Genomic DNA, 19482 nt, shown 5'->3' on the forward strand with positions numbered 1-19482 from the left:
ATTAGTAATAGCTTACCACATAAAATTTATTGTGAAAATGTTGTGAATGTAGTATTATTCTTATATTTATTGAACTCACATTTTTATGAGTCTCAAGTAAAAGTGTTCAACATTTTTATTAAAGTGATCAAAATAGGTTAATTAGTAAATAATATATTTTTTTGAAGTATATATATACAATATTTTCAAGTCAGGGTAGTCCCAGAATATATTAATTTAAAATAATTTTTTATATAATTTTTTTTTTGCATATATAAATTTTTTTTTTGACAAGTGAGGGTGGTCGACCACCCTCACATACAAGTAGAGCCGTTAGTGTTCCGGATTGAGATTGGGTGCCATTATGCAATAACATTTTCAATGCTTGACATTGAAAGTTAATTTTTTTAACCTATTAACTTTTTTCCTTTTTAAGTTTTCCCTCTCACGTCAAAATGGATCCTAGTGCACATCCCTACTACTTCACATAGAGAATTCCCTGGTCTAATGGTTGGCCTGATGAATCGATGCCAAAATATGAATTATTCTAAAATCAATTTACCATAATTTTTGTCACAATTCACTAAAATAATCAATTTTAAATAGTGAAAAATCACTTTCGCATAATCAACTATTTTTTCTTATCTATTTATGGTCAATCGCATTAGAGTTGTGGCAAGAACAAGGTGTCTGGACTTTCTGGACAATATATACGTACACCACAAAGAATCCCACAGAAACTATACTTCTCAACCTAAAATAATAATAAACAAATTACATGAAAAAGCTAAAAAGTAATATCATCATGGGCCTGGTTAATGTGTGAGGGCACACGTTAACCATCCATTTTGATAAAGTTTTTTATGAGAATTTGAAAATACGGTCAAAACAGCGAATTATTTTTTTATTTTTTCATAAAAAGTTGTCTAAAATAAATTACTAATATATGCCCTAAGAGCATGCATTCGTAAATCCATATTATCATACAATATAACAAAACATTTTCATTGAACGAAACAACATCAGTCAGTTCAGTCTCACCGAATCCACTACTAATGCACCAATTACAACAACATTGTAAAGAATATTGTGCAGTAGACTTATTGAAACCAAAAAGTGGTGATGAACGAGCAAAGATTATAACATCCACAGAGCAGTAAAATTTTTATATATTATCAAAGCATATATGCTGGGTTTAGTGAGGAATCAGCATCTACTGTCCTTAGACTTGACAACACAAAGTGTCCTTGTATATCTAGCATGGTGACTAAAGAGTAATCATGGTTTGTTTGATTAGAAACCTAGCTAGAGTGGGAAGGGAAGTACAAAACAAAATTCACTTGAAAGCCACTAGGTAGTGCGGTACTTCATAAATCAGGTGTGTTGGGGGTACAATGATGGGCTTCTTGGCTAACTCGAATAGCTAGCCCACTTCGATCTACCAAATTAAACGTTTGCCATGTTATTATTGGTTGTTTTAGGAATTATATAGCAATAATGCATTAATTAATGAAATGGTGCGGTTGCCATACATATGAATGGAAGTTTAAAAAGTCTATAACCATTATGCGGGATGGGAGAATTGCACAAACTCGAGAAAATAGTCAAATACTCGAATAAATTTGAACTCGTTTTTCCAAAAACAAAAAAATCTATAACGACTATCTTTTTCACAAATCTTTTCACAATTGTGGAGGTGAAATATTATAAATGGCCAACAACAAAATAGAGTTAGTGATGGGTTTAGATGAAAAACCATAATAATTTGGCAACACAAAAGGTGTGTTAGGTTCTAAAAATTTAGAACAATTAGTAAACCGTGAGCATAAACTTGTTTAGATATAGATTACTAAGTCTATAGGTATGATTATACAATACTCAAGGTGTTGTAAGTCAAAATACAATAACAAGAAAGTTGTAGGTTCAGGATTTTGAAATATGTCAAGCTCGACCAATCGAGAAGATGGTTCGATCGATCGAACTGCGTTTCTGCATAATTTTAATTTCAGCCCAACAACCCATTGACCTATCAAATTATTAGGGTTTCAAATCTACTTCACTAAGTATATAAAGAAAACCCTAAGACACATTTTGAAGGGATTTTGGAGCTTCTCTTTTGAGATCTAAAAGATTTTATGTCTTCTCCTTTCAAAATCACTACTAAAAAACCAATCTACATACTATTAAAACCAGTAAATTTGAAGTTGCTGCATATCAATCATCAAAGATATTGGATCTAAACTTTTAGGGGTGGTCTTATAGTCATAGACTGGAGGTCTATATTGAAGATCTAAAGCGTGAACTGGAGGTTCATATTGGAGTAGATCCACATCAAAGAAGTCTGAGGGTTTCAGAGCTAGGTTTGATAATCATAGTTAAATTTACTACAAATTCATATTCTTTATTGTAAACTTCTATTTCATATAGTGGATTGTTCTTCTTGGGATTATTCCCCTCAGATTTTTTTTACCTTGAAACTGAATTGTTTCATTCGTTTTCTTAGATCATTATATCTTATGTTATTTAGATTTGCTACTACATAATATGATTGATATACTGTTAAACCTAAGGCTTGCATATTTAATTGACCTAATTAAGAACTTAGCCATAAAATATGGTTTAACATTGTGTGTTCAGGGGTCTAAAAACTAACAAGGTGTAAAATTTATTATGAAAAATATTGTGTGTAGCATTGTTCTTTAAAGTTATAATTATATCTATTTTGTATCCATTTAGAACTTACAGTCTAGGTTTATCAGAGTGTGAATGACATTTTGTTCCTGTTACTGAAGCATCTCACCCCAAAAAACAAAACCAACTAACTAATTAATTCAAAAAAAAAAATGAAAAGATGAGTAGCAATCACTTTATGTCTTAATATGGTCATGAGAGAGAGTAGAGGGCTTAATATGGTCAAGGTTGTAAGTGCTAAGTGGGAGGTTAATGGGCAACCCACCTGCATATATAATTTATCTACCATATGTCTTTATAACTGAAAGTTTCTACCTTTTTCTCTTCTAGTAAAGTTAGGCTCATATCCGCAAGTTAGCACCAAATGCAAATGCATTAGTTTATTTACATGTCAAAATTAAAGCAAATGAATCTGTGGGGTGCAATTTGACACGTAGAAACTGAACCATGGGTGAAGAATGCATGGTCATAAGTCATAACCTCAGACAGTCGTAATGTTTATCATATTAAACCATGAACAACTACGCAGAAATTTCCTGGTTGATGTACATTTCCAAGCCATCCAATAAACATGTCATGATCCGCATGCATGTCCATGAAATGAAGAAAGAAAAAAAAAGGTTGTCACTTTACTTGGACAGTGCACACAAAGTGGAACACAAAAGAAAGGCCATTATATATTTGGAGAGAGAGAGAGGGAATGAAAGAGGCCAGGAAAAGCACCAAGATTCATGGGAAAGTGGGCACTTATATTTGTTTTTCATGCAAAATCTTTGGTGGTGGAGAAGTCATTTGCATTGGACTTTGGGGCATATTCCCTCTAGTATTTTGGTGATTCTGACAAAGGTTTAAAGCAAGTCTCTGTAGGAGAAGTAGGAGAGCTTTTGCAATTTTCTCTTCAATCAAAGAAAAGAAGAGCTCCACTCAGCTGCCATGGCTTTGTTTTTCTTTCTCCTTTTTGGCGAGTATTCAGCTGCGCCTTGTCATATAACACTTTTCCTTGTTTCCTATGTTCGCATTGTTAATTTGTTATCTTTGCATGCTATAGGTTCCCGTCCATATCAATTCATGTCAAAACAAAAACACTATCGCTAAATAAACACAATTTTTTTTTTTTTTTTTTTTTATAATTGTTGATATAATTTATTAGGATTAAAATATCATTTTTATCTCAGTCCAACATGAACAGTGAACACCATTGAACTAAGACAAATTCTATCTATATGTTCAAAGAAGTTAAAGTTGGTCTAGTAATAATATATCGGATACATGTATCGAATGCATGTGGTTCTTTCCCTAAAATGTGAGTCTCACATTCAATTATCGCAAATCACCATGCTAGCTAGGCATGCAAATCCTATATGATAACACTGGTGAAAGCTACTCCTATATGTATATGATGTTCGTATTAGATTCAAGGAATTATTGCAATGCAATCCTACTATTTCGAATGGAAAACGATCAGCTCTCTCCAACTAATCGTTCTCCTCATTGGCTCCTGATTTGGGTGGTAATTTAGCAGTAGCAGATAGTGTTGACAGTTACACTGGGGTGTCCCTTCAGGAAATTTTAATCAAATTGAAATATGATATATATGCATAAGAGATAAGGTTAGGGTTGTCTGTACAATAGAAAAAAATCATGGCAACACCAAAAATGATGACAACACCAACAACAACAGTAATAGTAGTAGCAGTAGTTGAAGTAGTAAAAGCAAGGATCATGGGATAAACTTCTTCTGTATATGCGCAAATAGACAAATATATAGACTGTTCCCATGTACACATGCTCGACCAAGGAATCTAGAAAAATTTTAAAACTGCAGACTGAAAAGTTAACAGTACTTATCTTTTTATTCTGTGGTGCCAACAACAGGGATTCGTGCAAGAACACCAATTCACATTAATTACTCTATTCCCAAGGGGTTTGTTCCATCAAAATTCCACTAATTTAGCCATTACATAACTGACTGCGTTTTATTACCATATAAAATTTGAAAGTCACTGTTGCTGATATACTTTTTTGACAAAACAAACAGTACACATTCTTGGAGTCATTGTCGTTGGATCAAATGAAATTATTATACTCATTGAGAAGCAAAGTAATATAATATGTAAAATTAGTACAAATGTGAAATTAATGAAAACTGAAAAAAGAAAGGGAAATTGATTGCCAATAAATTATGTAGGGGTACTAGGCTAGAAGCTCATTATTTATGAATATATTGGGCCTTTAGGCCGAAACCGAGGATAAGGAGTCATCCGAGGAAGGGTAAACATTGTCAAGGGAGCCCATATTAGTGAATGAAGAAGTTAGTTGTAATCACAATGGCCCTAGAGGATAGGCCGAGGATGAGTGCCTCCTCGGCCAACCCAAACCGAGGTCCATAGAGGTGGTCTGTCGTCCAATGAGATGTTCCAGGAAGTTCTGCTGGCACGAATAAGCATTGCAAAAACAAAAGATAGAGGAGAGTCCTAAAATATCTAAGGAGAAAGCTTCTACCACTACATTAATTGCTCAGCAACTAACTCTCTAACCGCATTAATATGGAAGTAATACTTGAATAATGACTTTCAGCCTTACAGCTACTACCTAAAGACTTTAGGAAGGTGCTGATGGGACAAATATCAAGACTAACCATCTGGCCTGCACGTGGAAGGTGGAGATGAAAATAGAAAAAGAGTATAAAAGAAAAAAGAAGCAATAAGAAAAAGGGATCGAAAATTTGTAAAAGAAAGTACTATAGCAACTTGGACCATATTTGTAACCATTTTCAATCAATATATACTAAAACATACCTCCTTGAATTGTGCCGAGGACAAATTTACTTAGATAACTCCAGTCCATTCCTGTTTGATTATCTTTTAAAACTCATTCTAACTGTTATCTCATTCATTAGAGCCTAGTTTTCTAACCCACTCTCTATAAATTCATTGTATTGGGCTTATTGGGCTTAGATCCAATCATACATTGGGTCAAGAATCCAAAACGCGTCTTTACAAAATAATTCTAATAAAAAATTCTTCTATTGCTCCAATTAATAAGAGTAATATACAGCCACAAACTATTTTACAACATTTTTACAAACTATTGTTGTGACCAATTTCTTACTAGTTTTCATCTAAGCTCACCACTAATATTATTTTTTTATTTACTAATAACCACTCACCATATCAGTCGTTTGTAAATTTTTATGTAATAGAGTTTGAATCTCTAACATTTTATGTCCAATAATTGTTCAGCTTGTAAAAAATATTTCTTTAAAAAAAATGGCAAAAGATTTGAATCTTGTTAATGGAGTATCCAATCCCAATCCATCCCACCCATTTTATCACTAGAGCAAGTTATATTTAAAAAAATAAAGTTAACAATGGATCAAGAATTCTTGTCATCCATTCTACATTATAAAAATTTGTGAAAAATAGAAATCTTGACTATAAAATTAGCAAGAATAAACAAGAAATAGTTAGTGTGGGGCCCAATAATTTATGGGCCCGGCCTGCTTGCTTATGGGGAGTCCACAGGCCCAAGCCGAAGAAGGTCATGGCCCAAGCTCAAGAAGGTCATGGCCCAAGCTCAAAGATAAGAAGCTCAAAATGGCCCGGGGATACAGCCGAGGACAGCTTGGTCCTCGGCAGACCCAAAGTCCCATTGATGAAAGTGGCATACGGGCGAACCCTAAAGATCAGAAAATATCTCAGGGAAATTGTCCTTAATACCCTTCACTGATAAGACTCTGCACCTAACAGAACCTGATTTTTAGGCTTTATTAACCATCCCCAACAATTCTGGGATTAGATTGACGGGACAAATATCAGTCCTGGAAAAGTTGACCCTACACGTGGACGAGGAACAGCAAACGTAGGCTAGTATAAAAGGAAAGGTAAACTAATTAGAAAGGGGATCCCCATCTCCCTTCCTGGGAAAAACTCCAGGGATAAGAATGCACGGACAATATATGTACACCACCACGAAAAACCCATCGCCAGGTAACCGGAGAAAAACACTAAGGGCTCCTCGGACATGATCCGAGGAGTCCAATCCATCAAGTTATAAAGCTATGGGGCTTAGAAATCCAGGCTGAAGCCTTTCCTTATCTAAGTTCCTTAAAAATCCGGTTTGGACAAACGCCCCGTGACCAAACGCCAGCCTTTCAAGCCCACTCTCTACAAATTTTATTGTGAGGGATCCTTCACGCACGAGCCCAACGTCATTGTTGGGCCGTTTGAGAATCGTGTCCCTACAATTGGCGCCGTCTGTAGGAAGGCTTGCGCGTTGGCACGGGTGGCGCATGAGCCAACTCTCTAGCAAGCAGAGATTCGCGAGTTTTTCCCATCTCCGGCGACGTACAGTTGTTGCTCTGACATAAGCTTCTGCTAGGGGCTACGCCTTGCACTGCTAACGGCGCGGGCAGCTCTAGGGGCTTCCGGCCTCAAGCCAACTCTCCCCTCCCTGGCCTAGGGGTTAACCTTCGAAAAATAAATGAGTATAGAGAAAAAATTACTTAAAAAGAAATCTTACAAGTTTTGGACAGAACCAAGGCCTTGCATGGTCCTCGGACCCAAGCCTATGGGGAAACCAAGTACAAAAAAGAATTCATACAAGTTTTGGACAGAACCAAGGCCTTGCATGGTCCTCGGACCCAAGCCTATGGGGAAACCAAGTACAAAAAAGAATTCATACAAGTTTTGGACAGAACCAAGGCCTTGTATGGTCCTCGGACCCAAGCCTATGGGGAAACCAAGTACAAAAAAGAATTCATACAAGTTTTGGACAGAACCAAGGCCTTGTATGGTCCTCGGACCCAAGCCTATAGGGAAACCAAGTACAAAAAAGAATTCATACAAGTTTTGGACAGAACCAAGGCCTTGTATGGTCCTCGGACCCAAGCCTCTGGGGAAACCAAGTACAAAAAAGAATTCATACAAGTTTTGGACAGAACCAAGGCCTTGTATGGCCCTCGGACCCAAGCCTGTGGGGAAACCAAGTACAAAAAAGAAATCATACAAGTTTTGGACAGAACCAAGGCCTTGTATGGTCCTCGGACCCAAGCCTATGGGGAAACCAAGTACACAAAAACACAGTCGAAGTTCCCTACTTCCCGGTCGACTGCTCGCATGGATTATTTAGAGATTATCAGTCTTGGACGGTATTCACGCGCTTATCACAGAATATTCAACTGTTACCCCGGTTAGTTTCCTACGTTTGATTTACTATGAATTATCGATATAATGCCTGGTAGTATTGGTAGATTAGAGTTAGTTAGATTATGTTTCAAGGTATCTTGCTCTAAATATTCTTGAAGAAACACACCCATGGAGCACACCCATTCACAAAGTAGTGTTGCCAAAAGATCAGTACTCAAAACATGTAAATAGATTTCTATTTTTACTAAAACAAAGAAATAGTACAGCGTACAATGAAAAGCTGGAATTAGCTTATGTCAGAACTCACTACGTAACTGAATAGGAAGATACAAGAAAAAGTATATAAAACAAAGCCGAGGAGGTGGCACAGAAAAGAGGTTGGCTACTGTTTCAAGACCTCCTTCTGCCTCAGTGCTTTTACATGCCCAAAACTCGGGCAGCAAAAGAACCCAGCCTGGGGCCCGCAACCTCGAAGCTCTAGAGTGCAGAGAGAACCCAACTTGAGCCTGACACCGTTGAAGGAAAGGTGCAGGGAACCGGAAGTTAAGGGGCTTTCTCTAAATATTTGCCTGCCACAAGGCAGAGGCACTGACGACGGAGAACCTTTCTTCTGACACGCCAAGATTCTGACATGAACAGAACCTGCTTCGGATTTTGACTAAAAGGGGGAGAAACACCCTTTCCCCTCGGTCAAAATGGAGTATTCTCCTGAACTTATGCTTCCTGCGCCCATACCTTACTATTTCGAGTCTCATGAGGATACGGCGCTTCCGTGGCGGAGAGAGTTCTTCATTCCCAACCTTCGCCTCAAACATGTTATGTTAGGGGAAGACAGCACTGAATGTAGGAGTTGTGATTTGGGAGGAAACTGAAGGAGCTGTGTGTATATAAAGCAACTCTCTCTCTCCCTCCTATTTATTTGAAAAGACAAGGTGGTGGCTGTCAACTCACGCAGCGTCCCAAGGAACGCTACAGACAAAATGGCTCTGGTCCAACTTCCAACGTCAACTGCAACCACAAGAATAAAGGAGCCTCGTAAAGGCGCACCTCGAACACTGGGACATCAAAAAGTACCGCGTGGCCAAAGATTGCATAAATACCTCTTAATTCGTGGGCCTAGTGAACTCGCGGCCCAGGCCCGTTCTGCATAAGGGCCCAGGGACTATGGCCCACGCCGAGGAACAGCCGCTGCCGAGGGCAACCTCCTGCTCGGCGCCTCGCGATATACCTGAAGAAAGGGAGAAATTGAACTCTAAAAAGTTTTGGACAGAACCAAGGCATTGCATGGTCCTCGGACTCAAGCCTATGGGGAAACCAAGTACTCTAAAAAGTTTTGGACAGAACCAAGGCATTGCATGGTCCTCGGACTCAAGCCTATGGGGAAACCAAGTACTCTAAAAAGCTTTGGACAGAACCAAGGCATTGCATGGTCCTCGGACTCAAGCCTATGGGGAAACCAAGTACTCTAAAAAGTTTTGGACAGAACCAAGGTATTGCATGGTCCTCAGACTCAAGCCTATGGGGAAACCAAGTACTCTAAAAAGTTTTGGACAGAACCAAGGCATTGCATGGTCCTCGGACTCAAGCCTATGGGGAAACCAAGTACTCTAAAAAGTTTTGTACAGAACCAAGGCAATGCATGGTCCTCGGACTCAAGCCTATGGGAAGGCCAATTACTCGGACGGGAAAGTCCTCGGCTCCAATACTGTAAAATGTTAAGGCCAGTATGTTAAGATGGCAAAATGACCCCCTATTCAATAGCCTAAGGAAACTGTTTGTTTTGCGGATGACATGTCCTCGGATAGTTACTTCTTACACCATATCGAATACTCAGTCCTCATCTTGGTTAATTTTGAGGTAAGTGTCGTCCCTCCCTGGTCGGCATTGCTATGTTAAGTAATTCTGTTAAAGTTATGGTGACATCCTTTTATTAACACGTATTTTGGCCTTAGTTGTCATTGATTCAAATGCTATACTATTGTGCCAAGCAGTGTTTGCAAATTTATTAAAACATATAAATAGAACATGCGAAGTAGAATAACAATAACTTTTATTAATATGAAAAATTATTACAACGTACAAAGAAGGGCTTAAACAAGCCTATACAAAAAATGAATTGCTAAAGCAACAATAGCATCCGCAATACAGATCAATAAACAATTAGGTGTCTTTTAAACTCGCCATCAAAATCTCTCCAATCTCTGCCTCAGTACTGCTCATATCAGGAGAAGAACCTTCTTTAGAAAAAGATGAAGGAGAAGGAAGAAGAATTGGAACACATGGAAGCACTTCAGCAAGCTCTTGACATCAAGAAGCGCAGAGGAAAAAGAAGATGGAGGACATGAGCAGAAGATGGAGGAGATGAATGAAGAAGATGGAAGACATGAGTAGGAAGGAGGAGAAGAAGAGAGAGAGGCAAAGGGGGGCGCCAGTGAACAAAGAGAGGAAGAAGCAGGGGCACTTAATCCCTGCCCCATTCCTGACTCCTAACACGCTGGCGCCATATTAGATATGCTCGTGAAAGAGCGGGTGGTAATGATGATGTGCTTCCTCGGCTCAGCCACGCCGAAAGTGTGACGTGACGAGTCCCTGCTTCGGATTTTGGCTAAAAGGATGGCGGGACGAGTCTTGAGTCTCCGCCATCTTTGCCCTGACTGGGCCATTTTAAGCTTCGCTAGAACATAGTGTTTCTGGGAAGGGAATGGTTCCTTCATTGCTTAATACTACGGTGAGTGTATTTCAGGCTAAGGTGTAGCCGGAGAGCAAGAATAAACTCTAGAAGGAATCTAAGGGTTTCAAATTTTGTGGGGTTTAAAGGGATTCATCTGTGGGAGAAACAACTCTTGTTTCTTCTCTTTATATAGGGGACGAAGAGGAGGTTACTTAATGCGTGCAGATCTCCCAAGAGATCTGCAAACATCAATACACCCGTTTCACTCCCCCATGCTATCAAAAACCGTTGAATTTGGGGAGTCTCGTAAAAGGAAGATATTAAAGGCATGCTTCAGATAACCAAACGGCATAAACGCATCGCGCGAAAATTGAGGGAAACGTCTCGTAGACCAGTGCATTCCCTGGGGAGATGAAGAGTCGCCAACGTCGATCAAGGGCTGAATTGAATGAGCCACAATAAAGGCTCGATATTACCCAAAACCCACCTTTCCAATTAAGATGTTGGACAACAGGGTTTTGAGGGGCTATTGTGGGGCCCAATAATTTATGGGCCCGGCCCGCTTGCTTATGGGGAGTCCACAGGCCCAAGCCGAAGAAGGTCATGGCCCAAGCTCAAAGATAAGAAGCTCAAAATGGCTCGGGGATACAGCCGAGGACAGCTTGGTCCTCGGCAAACCCAAAGTCCCATTGATGAAAGTGGCATACGGGCGAACCCTAAAGATCAGAAAATATCTCAGGGAAATTGTCCTTAATACCCTTCACTGATAAGACTCTGCACCTAACAGAACCTGATTTTTAGGCTTTATTAACCATCCCCAACAATTCTGGGATTAGATTTACGGGACAAATATCAGTCCTGGAAAAGTTGACCCTACATGTGGACGAGGGACAGCAAACGTAGGCTAGTATAAAAGGAAAGGTAAACTAATTAGAAAGGGGATCCCCATCTCCCTTCCTGGGAAAAACTCCAGGAATAAGAATGCACGGACAATATATGTACACCACCACGAAAAACCCATCGCCGGGTAACCGGAGAAAAACACTAAGGGCTCCTCGGACATAATCCAATCCATCAAGTTATAAAGCTATGGGGCTTAGAAATCCAGGCTGAAGCCTTTCCTTATCTAAGTTCCTTAAAAATCCGGTTTGGACAAACGCCCCGTGACCAAACGCCAGCCTTTCAAGCCCACTCTCTACAAATTTTATTGTGAGGGATCCTTCACGCGCGAGCCCAACGTCATTGTTGGGCCGTTTGAGAATCGTGTCCCTACAGTTAGAAATAGTTAGTTTTCATCAAGCAACCCCTACTTTTTCTATTTTACACTACCACATTTCCAAAATATCCATATCAGTTTATCTATTTTACAAATCTATTCTAATTAAATAATATATATTTTTTAATATTATTATTTATTAATACCCATTCTCTCTTTCCCTCAAAATCTATTTTACTTTTTCAGCTCTCTCACCCGTTCCTCTCTTTCCCTCACTCTCTCCCTCACAACCGCCTAACCCAGCCCACTGCCGTCGCTGATCCAACTTGCTGCCGTCGCGGCCTCAACCCTCCGCCGATTTGGCCTCCCTCTCGCTTTCGCCCTCCCTCTTTCCTTCGCCCCTCCCTCTCTTCTCCACCACCAACCCTTCACCTCCCACCCCCAACTAACAACCCTTCGCCTCCCACTCCCAACTGACGACAGCAATGGAAGATTCAGCGATAGCAATGGAAGACCTGACGACAGTAGATCGAGCGGCAACAATGGCAGCAGATTGGGCATTTTGGGTTGGGTTTCCCCGTGAGTTTTGATTGATTTTGAGTTGGGTTTTCCAGTGGATTTATCTTGATTTTGAGTTGGATTTTCTAATTGCTTTTCCATTGATTTTGGGTTAATTCTCTATACTAGGTTGTGGTGTTTGTTGGTGGCGTTGGGTTTGGTGATTGGGTGGTTATTTTCTTCTTCCTTCTTCTTATTTTGCCGTGCTGGGTTGTTGTAAATGTTGGGGAAGAGAAGTGGTTTGATAAAGGAGAAAGAAAAAAAAGAATAAAAAAATCATTTACACATGAACAATAACTGTGCAAAGTCATGGTGTATATTTGCAGATTTTTACAAAGATTGATGTGTGTGTTTTTTGGGTTAAAATGTGCAAAATTGAGCACTTTTTGCATTTTACACATTTTTGCAACCATTGATGTGGTTGTTCTAAGAAGAGGATAAAATTTTCCAGCGAAAGTGGAAAGTGTCATTGATTAAAAACACAATGCGAGAACCAAATAAGATAGTGTGGTCATCATGTGCATATGCAACACGACAAAAACATGGTTTTCTAAGAAATTGTAGGGCAAGGATGATAGGGAAAAAGATAAACAAGAAATATGACATAAACAAACATGGCCCTGGATCTCAAATCTCAATGGTGTTAAAAGCATTTGCAAATCCTAATCTAATTATTTGGAAAACGACTTGATTTTGTTGAAATGGTGGCCACATTTTTCTTGGTGACACATGGCTATATAAGTGCTTGTGGAGTGTAAATGATAAGGGTCGGGGGTTCAAGTTTTCAAAAAGAAGCATTCACACACAAATATATTTAAATTATGTTAGAGTCTAATTTCTATTTTGTAAAAATAAAAATAAAAATAAAAATAATGATGGATATAATGTTGTAGGCTGTGAATAGCAATGAGAAGAAATTGAGGTCCATTTGATTTGACCACTTGAATATGTGGAATTCAAGAACTTTGTTGTAGGAGTAGACTCTTTATATAGAAGTAGTAAACACAACAAAACATACGAACAGTATGAAACACGCAAAATCAACACTGTCTTGACTCTTGTGTCGCTTGGAAAATTGATTACAAAGTATAATTCGGAATACAAACAAGGTAAAACTTAGTTACAAATTTTTAGAAGCTGTATCTTATAAGTTCCCCCATTAAATTCAAGTTGCATTAATTGATGAGTCAAAGTTGAAATTTATTGTCTTTGAAAATGACACCACCATTTTAGTTTTGTATTGATTAGTACAATTTTATGGTTGAATTCAATAAGAATACTCAAAATATAATATCTAAAACAATGTACCTAATTTTTTGGCCTATGACCACTTCATGGTGGTGCAATTATTATTTTTAAACTCAAATAACAAAGAGAGCAAAAGGGAATTTATAGTACAAACATAAATCCAAAACAATGACAGAGTATAATGATAAATGAAGGGTGAAATCGTGAGTTTAAAATCCACCAAATGCATGCTGTGTAAATACCGATTGTGAAAAAAAAAAATCACAAACTCACTACAGTTTTTTTTTTTTTTTTTGGATATCATAGTAGGAAAAAGGTGCAACATTCACTTTTAAATTTTTATTTATTTTAATTCTAATCACGAAAGAGCAAAAGATGGTTGTTTATATATATGTATATGTAGGGCCATAAGCTGACCCACGGCCCAAGAACGACCCAGACAGTGGCCCAATGAGCCCACTACAATAGATTTGTTAGAGAATATGTTGGATATTGACTACTTAATGAGCTAAAGTTAATCACAATGAGTAAAGATGCCAATGAAATGACTAGGATCACAAAATTATGAAGAAAAAAGGATCCTCGGTCAAGTCCAAGGAGTGTCTATTTTATATATGTGTATTACTTTCTCTTTTTAATAAGTATTTCTATTCTTGGTTACCAAGCTTTTCTCTCTCTTTTTTCCTCGATCCCCTACATAAGGATCTTCATTTTCCTTTTATATTTACATCCTAGTCCTACACTTGGAGGGCTGAGATTGTATTCCTAGGTCTTCTATCTCATTCGGAACATACTAGTAAGCTTCTACCTTGCAATCTGAACTATGTCACCACTGTTCATGGTCATTTCTTCATTAATGTGGTCAGAGGAGTAGCTGTTTTGCATTTAATGCGAAGGGGATAGCTTCTACACCCTTCTCCTTTCATCCTCCTCGTAATTTATGTCAAGTCTACTTTCTTTCTTCTGTGATATTCTAACTTTATTCGCTTATCATGGTTATTGCTTGTCCCCAAGGTCAGTTGGTGCTCTTCCCCAAGGTTCGAGGTGCATTCTCGGAAATCATCTTGGCTGTTCATTTAAATGGGATTAAGGATCCTCGCCCACATAGTATATATATGTTATCATCCTTGTCAAAAAGAATAAGATATTATAAAATAATATCGAGTTCCAATTGCCAGTCCCATAAAAATGGTCCAAAGACATGTCATGAGTAAAGATTATAATCATGTTTCCCAATCACATTTTGTCTGGGACTAGCAGACACAATTTCTCGATATTCTAATTCAATTCTTAAGGGAATTAGACCACATTAATATAAATGTCTTACAGAATCCAAACTCAACAATGGCATTTTTCATATTGCTTTATTCTTATAGCAAGAACTCAAAGATTCAAATCCCCTAAAAGAGAAGCATAATCTCCACTTCAATATAAAAATAGCCATCCTGATCTATTCAGTTGAGTACAGATGAGCGCATCGATGAACTCCATAATGGAGTAGCATTCCACCATTGTTTCCCTATCAATAATAATAATCAAACTGAATGATAATTAAGTTGCATGTACATATGTAATCCTTACCCAGATACAACATACAAGGCTTGCGCCCATAGATAGGTGCGAAAAGTTTCATAATCTTGCCTAGCTATCACCAGAACAAACATGACAAAACCTCATCATTTAAGAGGCATGCTTATTCATATAGTTGGCTGTCATTGTGAGTGACACAAAGAGATAATTTGTTTCAATAGTACAATACACATAAATAAGAGATAACAGATGGTCTGATCATATCACTGAAAAGAACAATGTTAGAGAGACTCAATTTTGTTTACAAATGTTTCTCACAAATCAATGAAGTAGTAAATGGTGATTAGAACAATAACATTTTTACAAAGATTCGTTGTTGAAACTATTTTTATTATGTATCAATTAAAAAAAAATGAGAGATATTATGTCTACAACATTTTTACAACAAATCACAGGTGGTTAGTTGTTATTGGTTCAAATTTGAAACTAACACTAAGATTACTTTTTTGTCCTAACAATAACAACCAGTAACAACCTGCCACTTAAGATTTGTTGTAAAAATGTTGTAGACATATCATTTCTCAAAAAAAATTGTAAAAAAGTTGTAGTAAAGTGATCATTGTCCCCTATATTACCTTATAATAAGAGCATCCTCATCAAAGATTTCAAAAAATTTAGCATTGACTAACTCAAAAACCTATTTTATCAATTTTAACACCTCACTTTACAATACACCCAACATCAAAGATTTTATATTTTTTCCCACTTCCTTAAATTTTTTTTTTTTTTTAATTCTCATTCACATCTCTTTCACTACCAACAAACCCACTGCCACTACCACCACCACCCACAGCCACAACCACCACCACCAACCACAACCTCAACCCCCAACCACCAAAATAAAAAAAAAAAAAAAAAAAAAAGGTTCATCCTCATTGTCATCTTCTTCCACGGTGGCGGCTTGACTTTCCTCTCCCCTTCCTCCTTCGCACTATAAATCAAATCAAGACCCACCCCAACCAAATCAAGACCCAAAATCCCAAAATCAAATCAAACTCACCCCGATTTGAACCCACCACAAAACCGCAACCAGAACCCATCACAACCTCTCTGATGACCACCACCCCAGCAACCCAACCACCACAAACCCATAACCAACGACCTTAACCCATCGGCACAACCAACCTCAACCCACGGCACAAACCCACGGCCTCAACCAACCTCGACCCACGTTCTCAACCAACCCCAACCAGTCAACCACCACAAACCCACCACCAACCTCAACCCATGACACAACCAACTAGGGCACCACCGAGACCCATCAAGCAACCCACCACCGCCGAACCCACTGAGACCCATCAAGCAAACCTCCACTTGCAGTCGGACCCACCACCGTCGGACCCACAACCCACTTTCAGTCATCAACGACCCCAGCAGACCCACGAGAGGGAGAGTCTGAGAAAGAGAGATGAGAGAGAACGAGAACGAGAAAGAGAGAGTGAGAGTGAGAGTGAGAGTGATTGTCTGAGGAGAGAGAATTAAAAATATTAAAAAATGATAACACCTTGCTACAACGTGCTCTCAAAAATGAGAGCACACTATAGCAAGATGTCAAATTTTTTAGGATTTAATATCTTTGATGGAGCTGAGTTTTGTGGTTTCAGATACTAAAAATAGCATTTTAGCACTTATAGCATCTTTGATAAAAATGCTCTAACACAAATAAGACCACTTAAACACTAGTCAAGTTATAAGCATGGTTTCTTTTAGCATTGAGAAATACTTTGTTTTACATGTATCCCCATCTTAATATACGCTATTCAAGTCTTTATTAATAGTTGAACTACACAATTCAAAATCTTACCACGTGTAAAAAAGAATCTGAAAGGTAATAAAACAAGTTATGATGGGTAACAGCTGTCAGCATGCCCAAAAGGTTGACTTATGTACACTGTCAACCACTATTACATTGATTTTTGGACTTTGGTCTTTACTTTGGACCACTATGGCAGACAATGACTAAAGCTCTCATAATCTATCTCTCTTCCTCTCTCACATTCATATGTCAAGTAGTGGTGTTGTCACAACACCATGGAGTATAGTACAATAAGAGGAAGGTGGGTTGGGTCCACATTAAGGTTATTATAAGCTGCCTTCTTTAGGAAGAAGACCTTCCATGTGACTTGCAGAGTTCCATTGTTGCATTGCATGTATTTATATCCAACATCAGCTCCACACTTAGTGTACTCTGCTCTCTGCTCTCTCTCTCTCTCTCTCAAGTTTCAACCATGAAGCAAGGCTTTCACTCTAGTGCTCTTATCCTTGCCCTTCTACTATTGCTTCTTTCCTGCTCAAAAATATCTTCCCGTTCCATAGCAAACAAACAAGGTTACCCACAGTTGCTGCTTTCTTTTCTTGTTCTTCTTTAGGCTAACTATACATTGAATAACTGAAGTTTGGCCCCCTTTTGCAGGACAAGTGGAAGTAAAACTCAATGAAATCGCTTCTGGGGATTCCTTTGCAGACTTGGAAGGCAGTGAATCCATGAATGTATGCTCCTCCTCCTCCTTCTTCTTCTTCTTCTATTGCATGTTTGAATCTATATATGTCTCACATATTGGTTATGTACTTTGCAGCAGCTCATGGGGATGGAAAATTGTAACGAGGGAGATGAAGAATGCTTAGAGAGAAGGGTGCTTTCTGAGGTTCACTTGGACTACATCTACACCCAGCACCATAAGCCTTGAAAGTTGGAGCTTCCAAAAAATAAGTTCCATATGTATTTATTCAATTTCTTCTTAACCAACTATAACACTCAGGAGAGTTACTCGTATGTGTTTAAGGTTGTATTATCTTTTCTTTATGATACGATGTAACTCTCACCTATAATTTAGATATGACTATTTCTATGTATGTAGCTGTTTGTCTTTGTCATCACGAGTTTATAGTCTTAAAAATTAAACTAGCCTATCATGGATGGGTTGTATATATATATTGTTAGAATGAGAGGATTTGCCTCCTGCTTACTTAAAAAGAGTAAGGAAAAGCGTAAGATTCCTCAAGAGATGTAACCGCTTCCAGATAGTTCCAACTTCCAAAATAAATTATATGAGAAAAACCGTGCAGAAACTTTCAAAAATTGGTTGGTGAATTTAGGATTAGACATTAAAGCAATTAAATTAGACATTAAAGCAATTAAATACACAGTTGGAAAGTCAAGCACAGTAAATTTCAGCTGCAATTACTTTCCCTAGATGGAAGTTTCAATTATAACAGAGTTTCAGACCTCCTTAAATGCACAAATCGTAATTAATAAGGGGTAAATCACCTTACTGTTTTAGAATTCTAAGTTCCTTATGGGGCTCTTGTAGTTCAGTAGTTCTTTTTAACAGATATACATACACAAAAAGTAACACTCCCTATAAGCATAACTTGGGAATGAAGATATAATGAAAAAGCACATGACAATTTTTACCATAGTTTTGAGATGTTCAATTATGAGCGGTGGAAAGAAGTGATGAGTTCATACCACTCAAAGTTGACCAACTCTCTCACATGGACCCTTCATTTTTGTTCACCACTCACCATTGAACACTCATCAAATTGTAACAAAAGTTACGCTAAAAGATATGATCAAAAGAATAGAGATATAATATATTCTCATCACTCATTTGATGGTAAAGAGAAATGAACAAGGGATATTAAAACAGATAAAAACTCTATGGAAATGCTCTCAGCCCAAAAATTATGTCCAAAGAAATATTTTAACACAGAATTATATCTTATCTTTTCTTTCTTTCTTTCTTTTTCTATTTATTATCCTTGTCTTTTTCACTTGTTTAGTTTTTTTACGGGAAAACATCAATTTCTCTTTAAATATCATTTCTTTACATGATCATTTGCACTCTTTCAGTCTTTTGTACTCCTAAGCCAACCAAAAGGTTTAAAGGAAAAGGGGTATCTAAACTTATGGGAGGTTATGCATAAACCATATTGAACTTCGAAGTAATTAAAGTGTGATCTAAATAAAAAGGTTCAACAGTTAAATTACTAACTGATAATGATATCCTTCACAATATAAAAACACACCTTAACAAGCACTTATGCTTTGTTTAGTTACCAAGCAGAAATAGAGAAAAATGCCATAACTCTTTTAACACACTTCCACCCCATAAAGCTGTACAATTCTAAACATTCACTCGGTTTTGAGAACCAGACAGTGCTCTAGTATGAAAGTATATCATTCCTAGCTCTGATCGGACTTTCAACTAGAAAAGAAGAATAGATAACTATATTTCAGTGATAGATGAAAAACTTTAATTTGTATGCATAAGAATTGGATAAGGGATCCAATATCTAGATAAGATTTTCCCTCTTAGCTAATGGCAATAGATTTTAATAAAATACATCTTCAGTCAGTATATACAATGCCTGTATCTCTC

At 37.8% G+C, this 19482-nt stretch overlaps 1 protein-coding gene across 2 annotated transcripts; it reads left to right on the top strand.

Moving 5' to 3' along the window:
* Positions 1-17145: 17145 nt before the first annotated feature.
* LOC126722336 (putative phytosulfokines 6) lies at positions 17146-17953 on the top strand. Of its 2 annotated transcripts, none has more exons than XM_050425496.1 (3): positions 17146-17428; positions 17514-17590; positions 17680-17953. In XM_050425496.1, exons 1-3 carry the CDS (start codon positions 17329-17331, stop codon positions 17785-17787), a joined length of 285 nt encoding a protein of 94 aa, XP_050281453.1. In that variant the 5' UTR covers positions 17146-17328; the 3' UTR covers positions 17788-17953. The 2 variants fall into 2 exon arrangements, with proteins under 2 accessions (XP_050281453.1, XP_050281446.1); XM_050425489.1 differs by having other exon boundaries at positions 17181-17428; positions 17677-17953.
* The last annotated feature ends 1529 nt before the right edge of the window (positions 17954-19482 follow it).

Source organism: Quercus robur, chromosome 1 (assembly GCF_932294415.1).
Source record: "Quercus robur chromosome 1, dhQueRobu3.1, whole genome shotgun sequence".
Taxonomy (NCBI): domain Eukaryota; kingdom Viridiplantae; phylum Streptophyta; class Magnoliopsida; order Fagales; family Fagaceae; genus Quercus; species Quercus robur.

Coding starts and splice junctions, on each gene's coding strand:
- LOC126722336 (XM_050425489.1), top strand. CDS start 17,329: ATGAAGCAAGGCTTTCACTCTAGTGCTCTTATCCTTGCCCTTCTACTA. Junction 17,429..17,513: donor TTCCATAGCAAACAAACAAG/GTTACCCACAGT, acceptor CCCCTTTTGCAG/GACAAGTGGAAGTAAAACTC. Junction 17,591..17,676: donor AAGGCAGTGAATCCATGAAT/GTATGCTCCTCC, acceptor TGTACTTTGCAG/CAGCTCATGGGGATGGAAAA.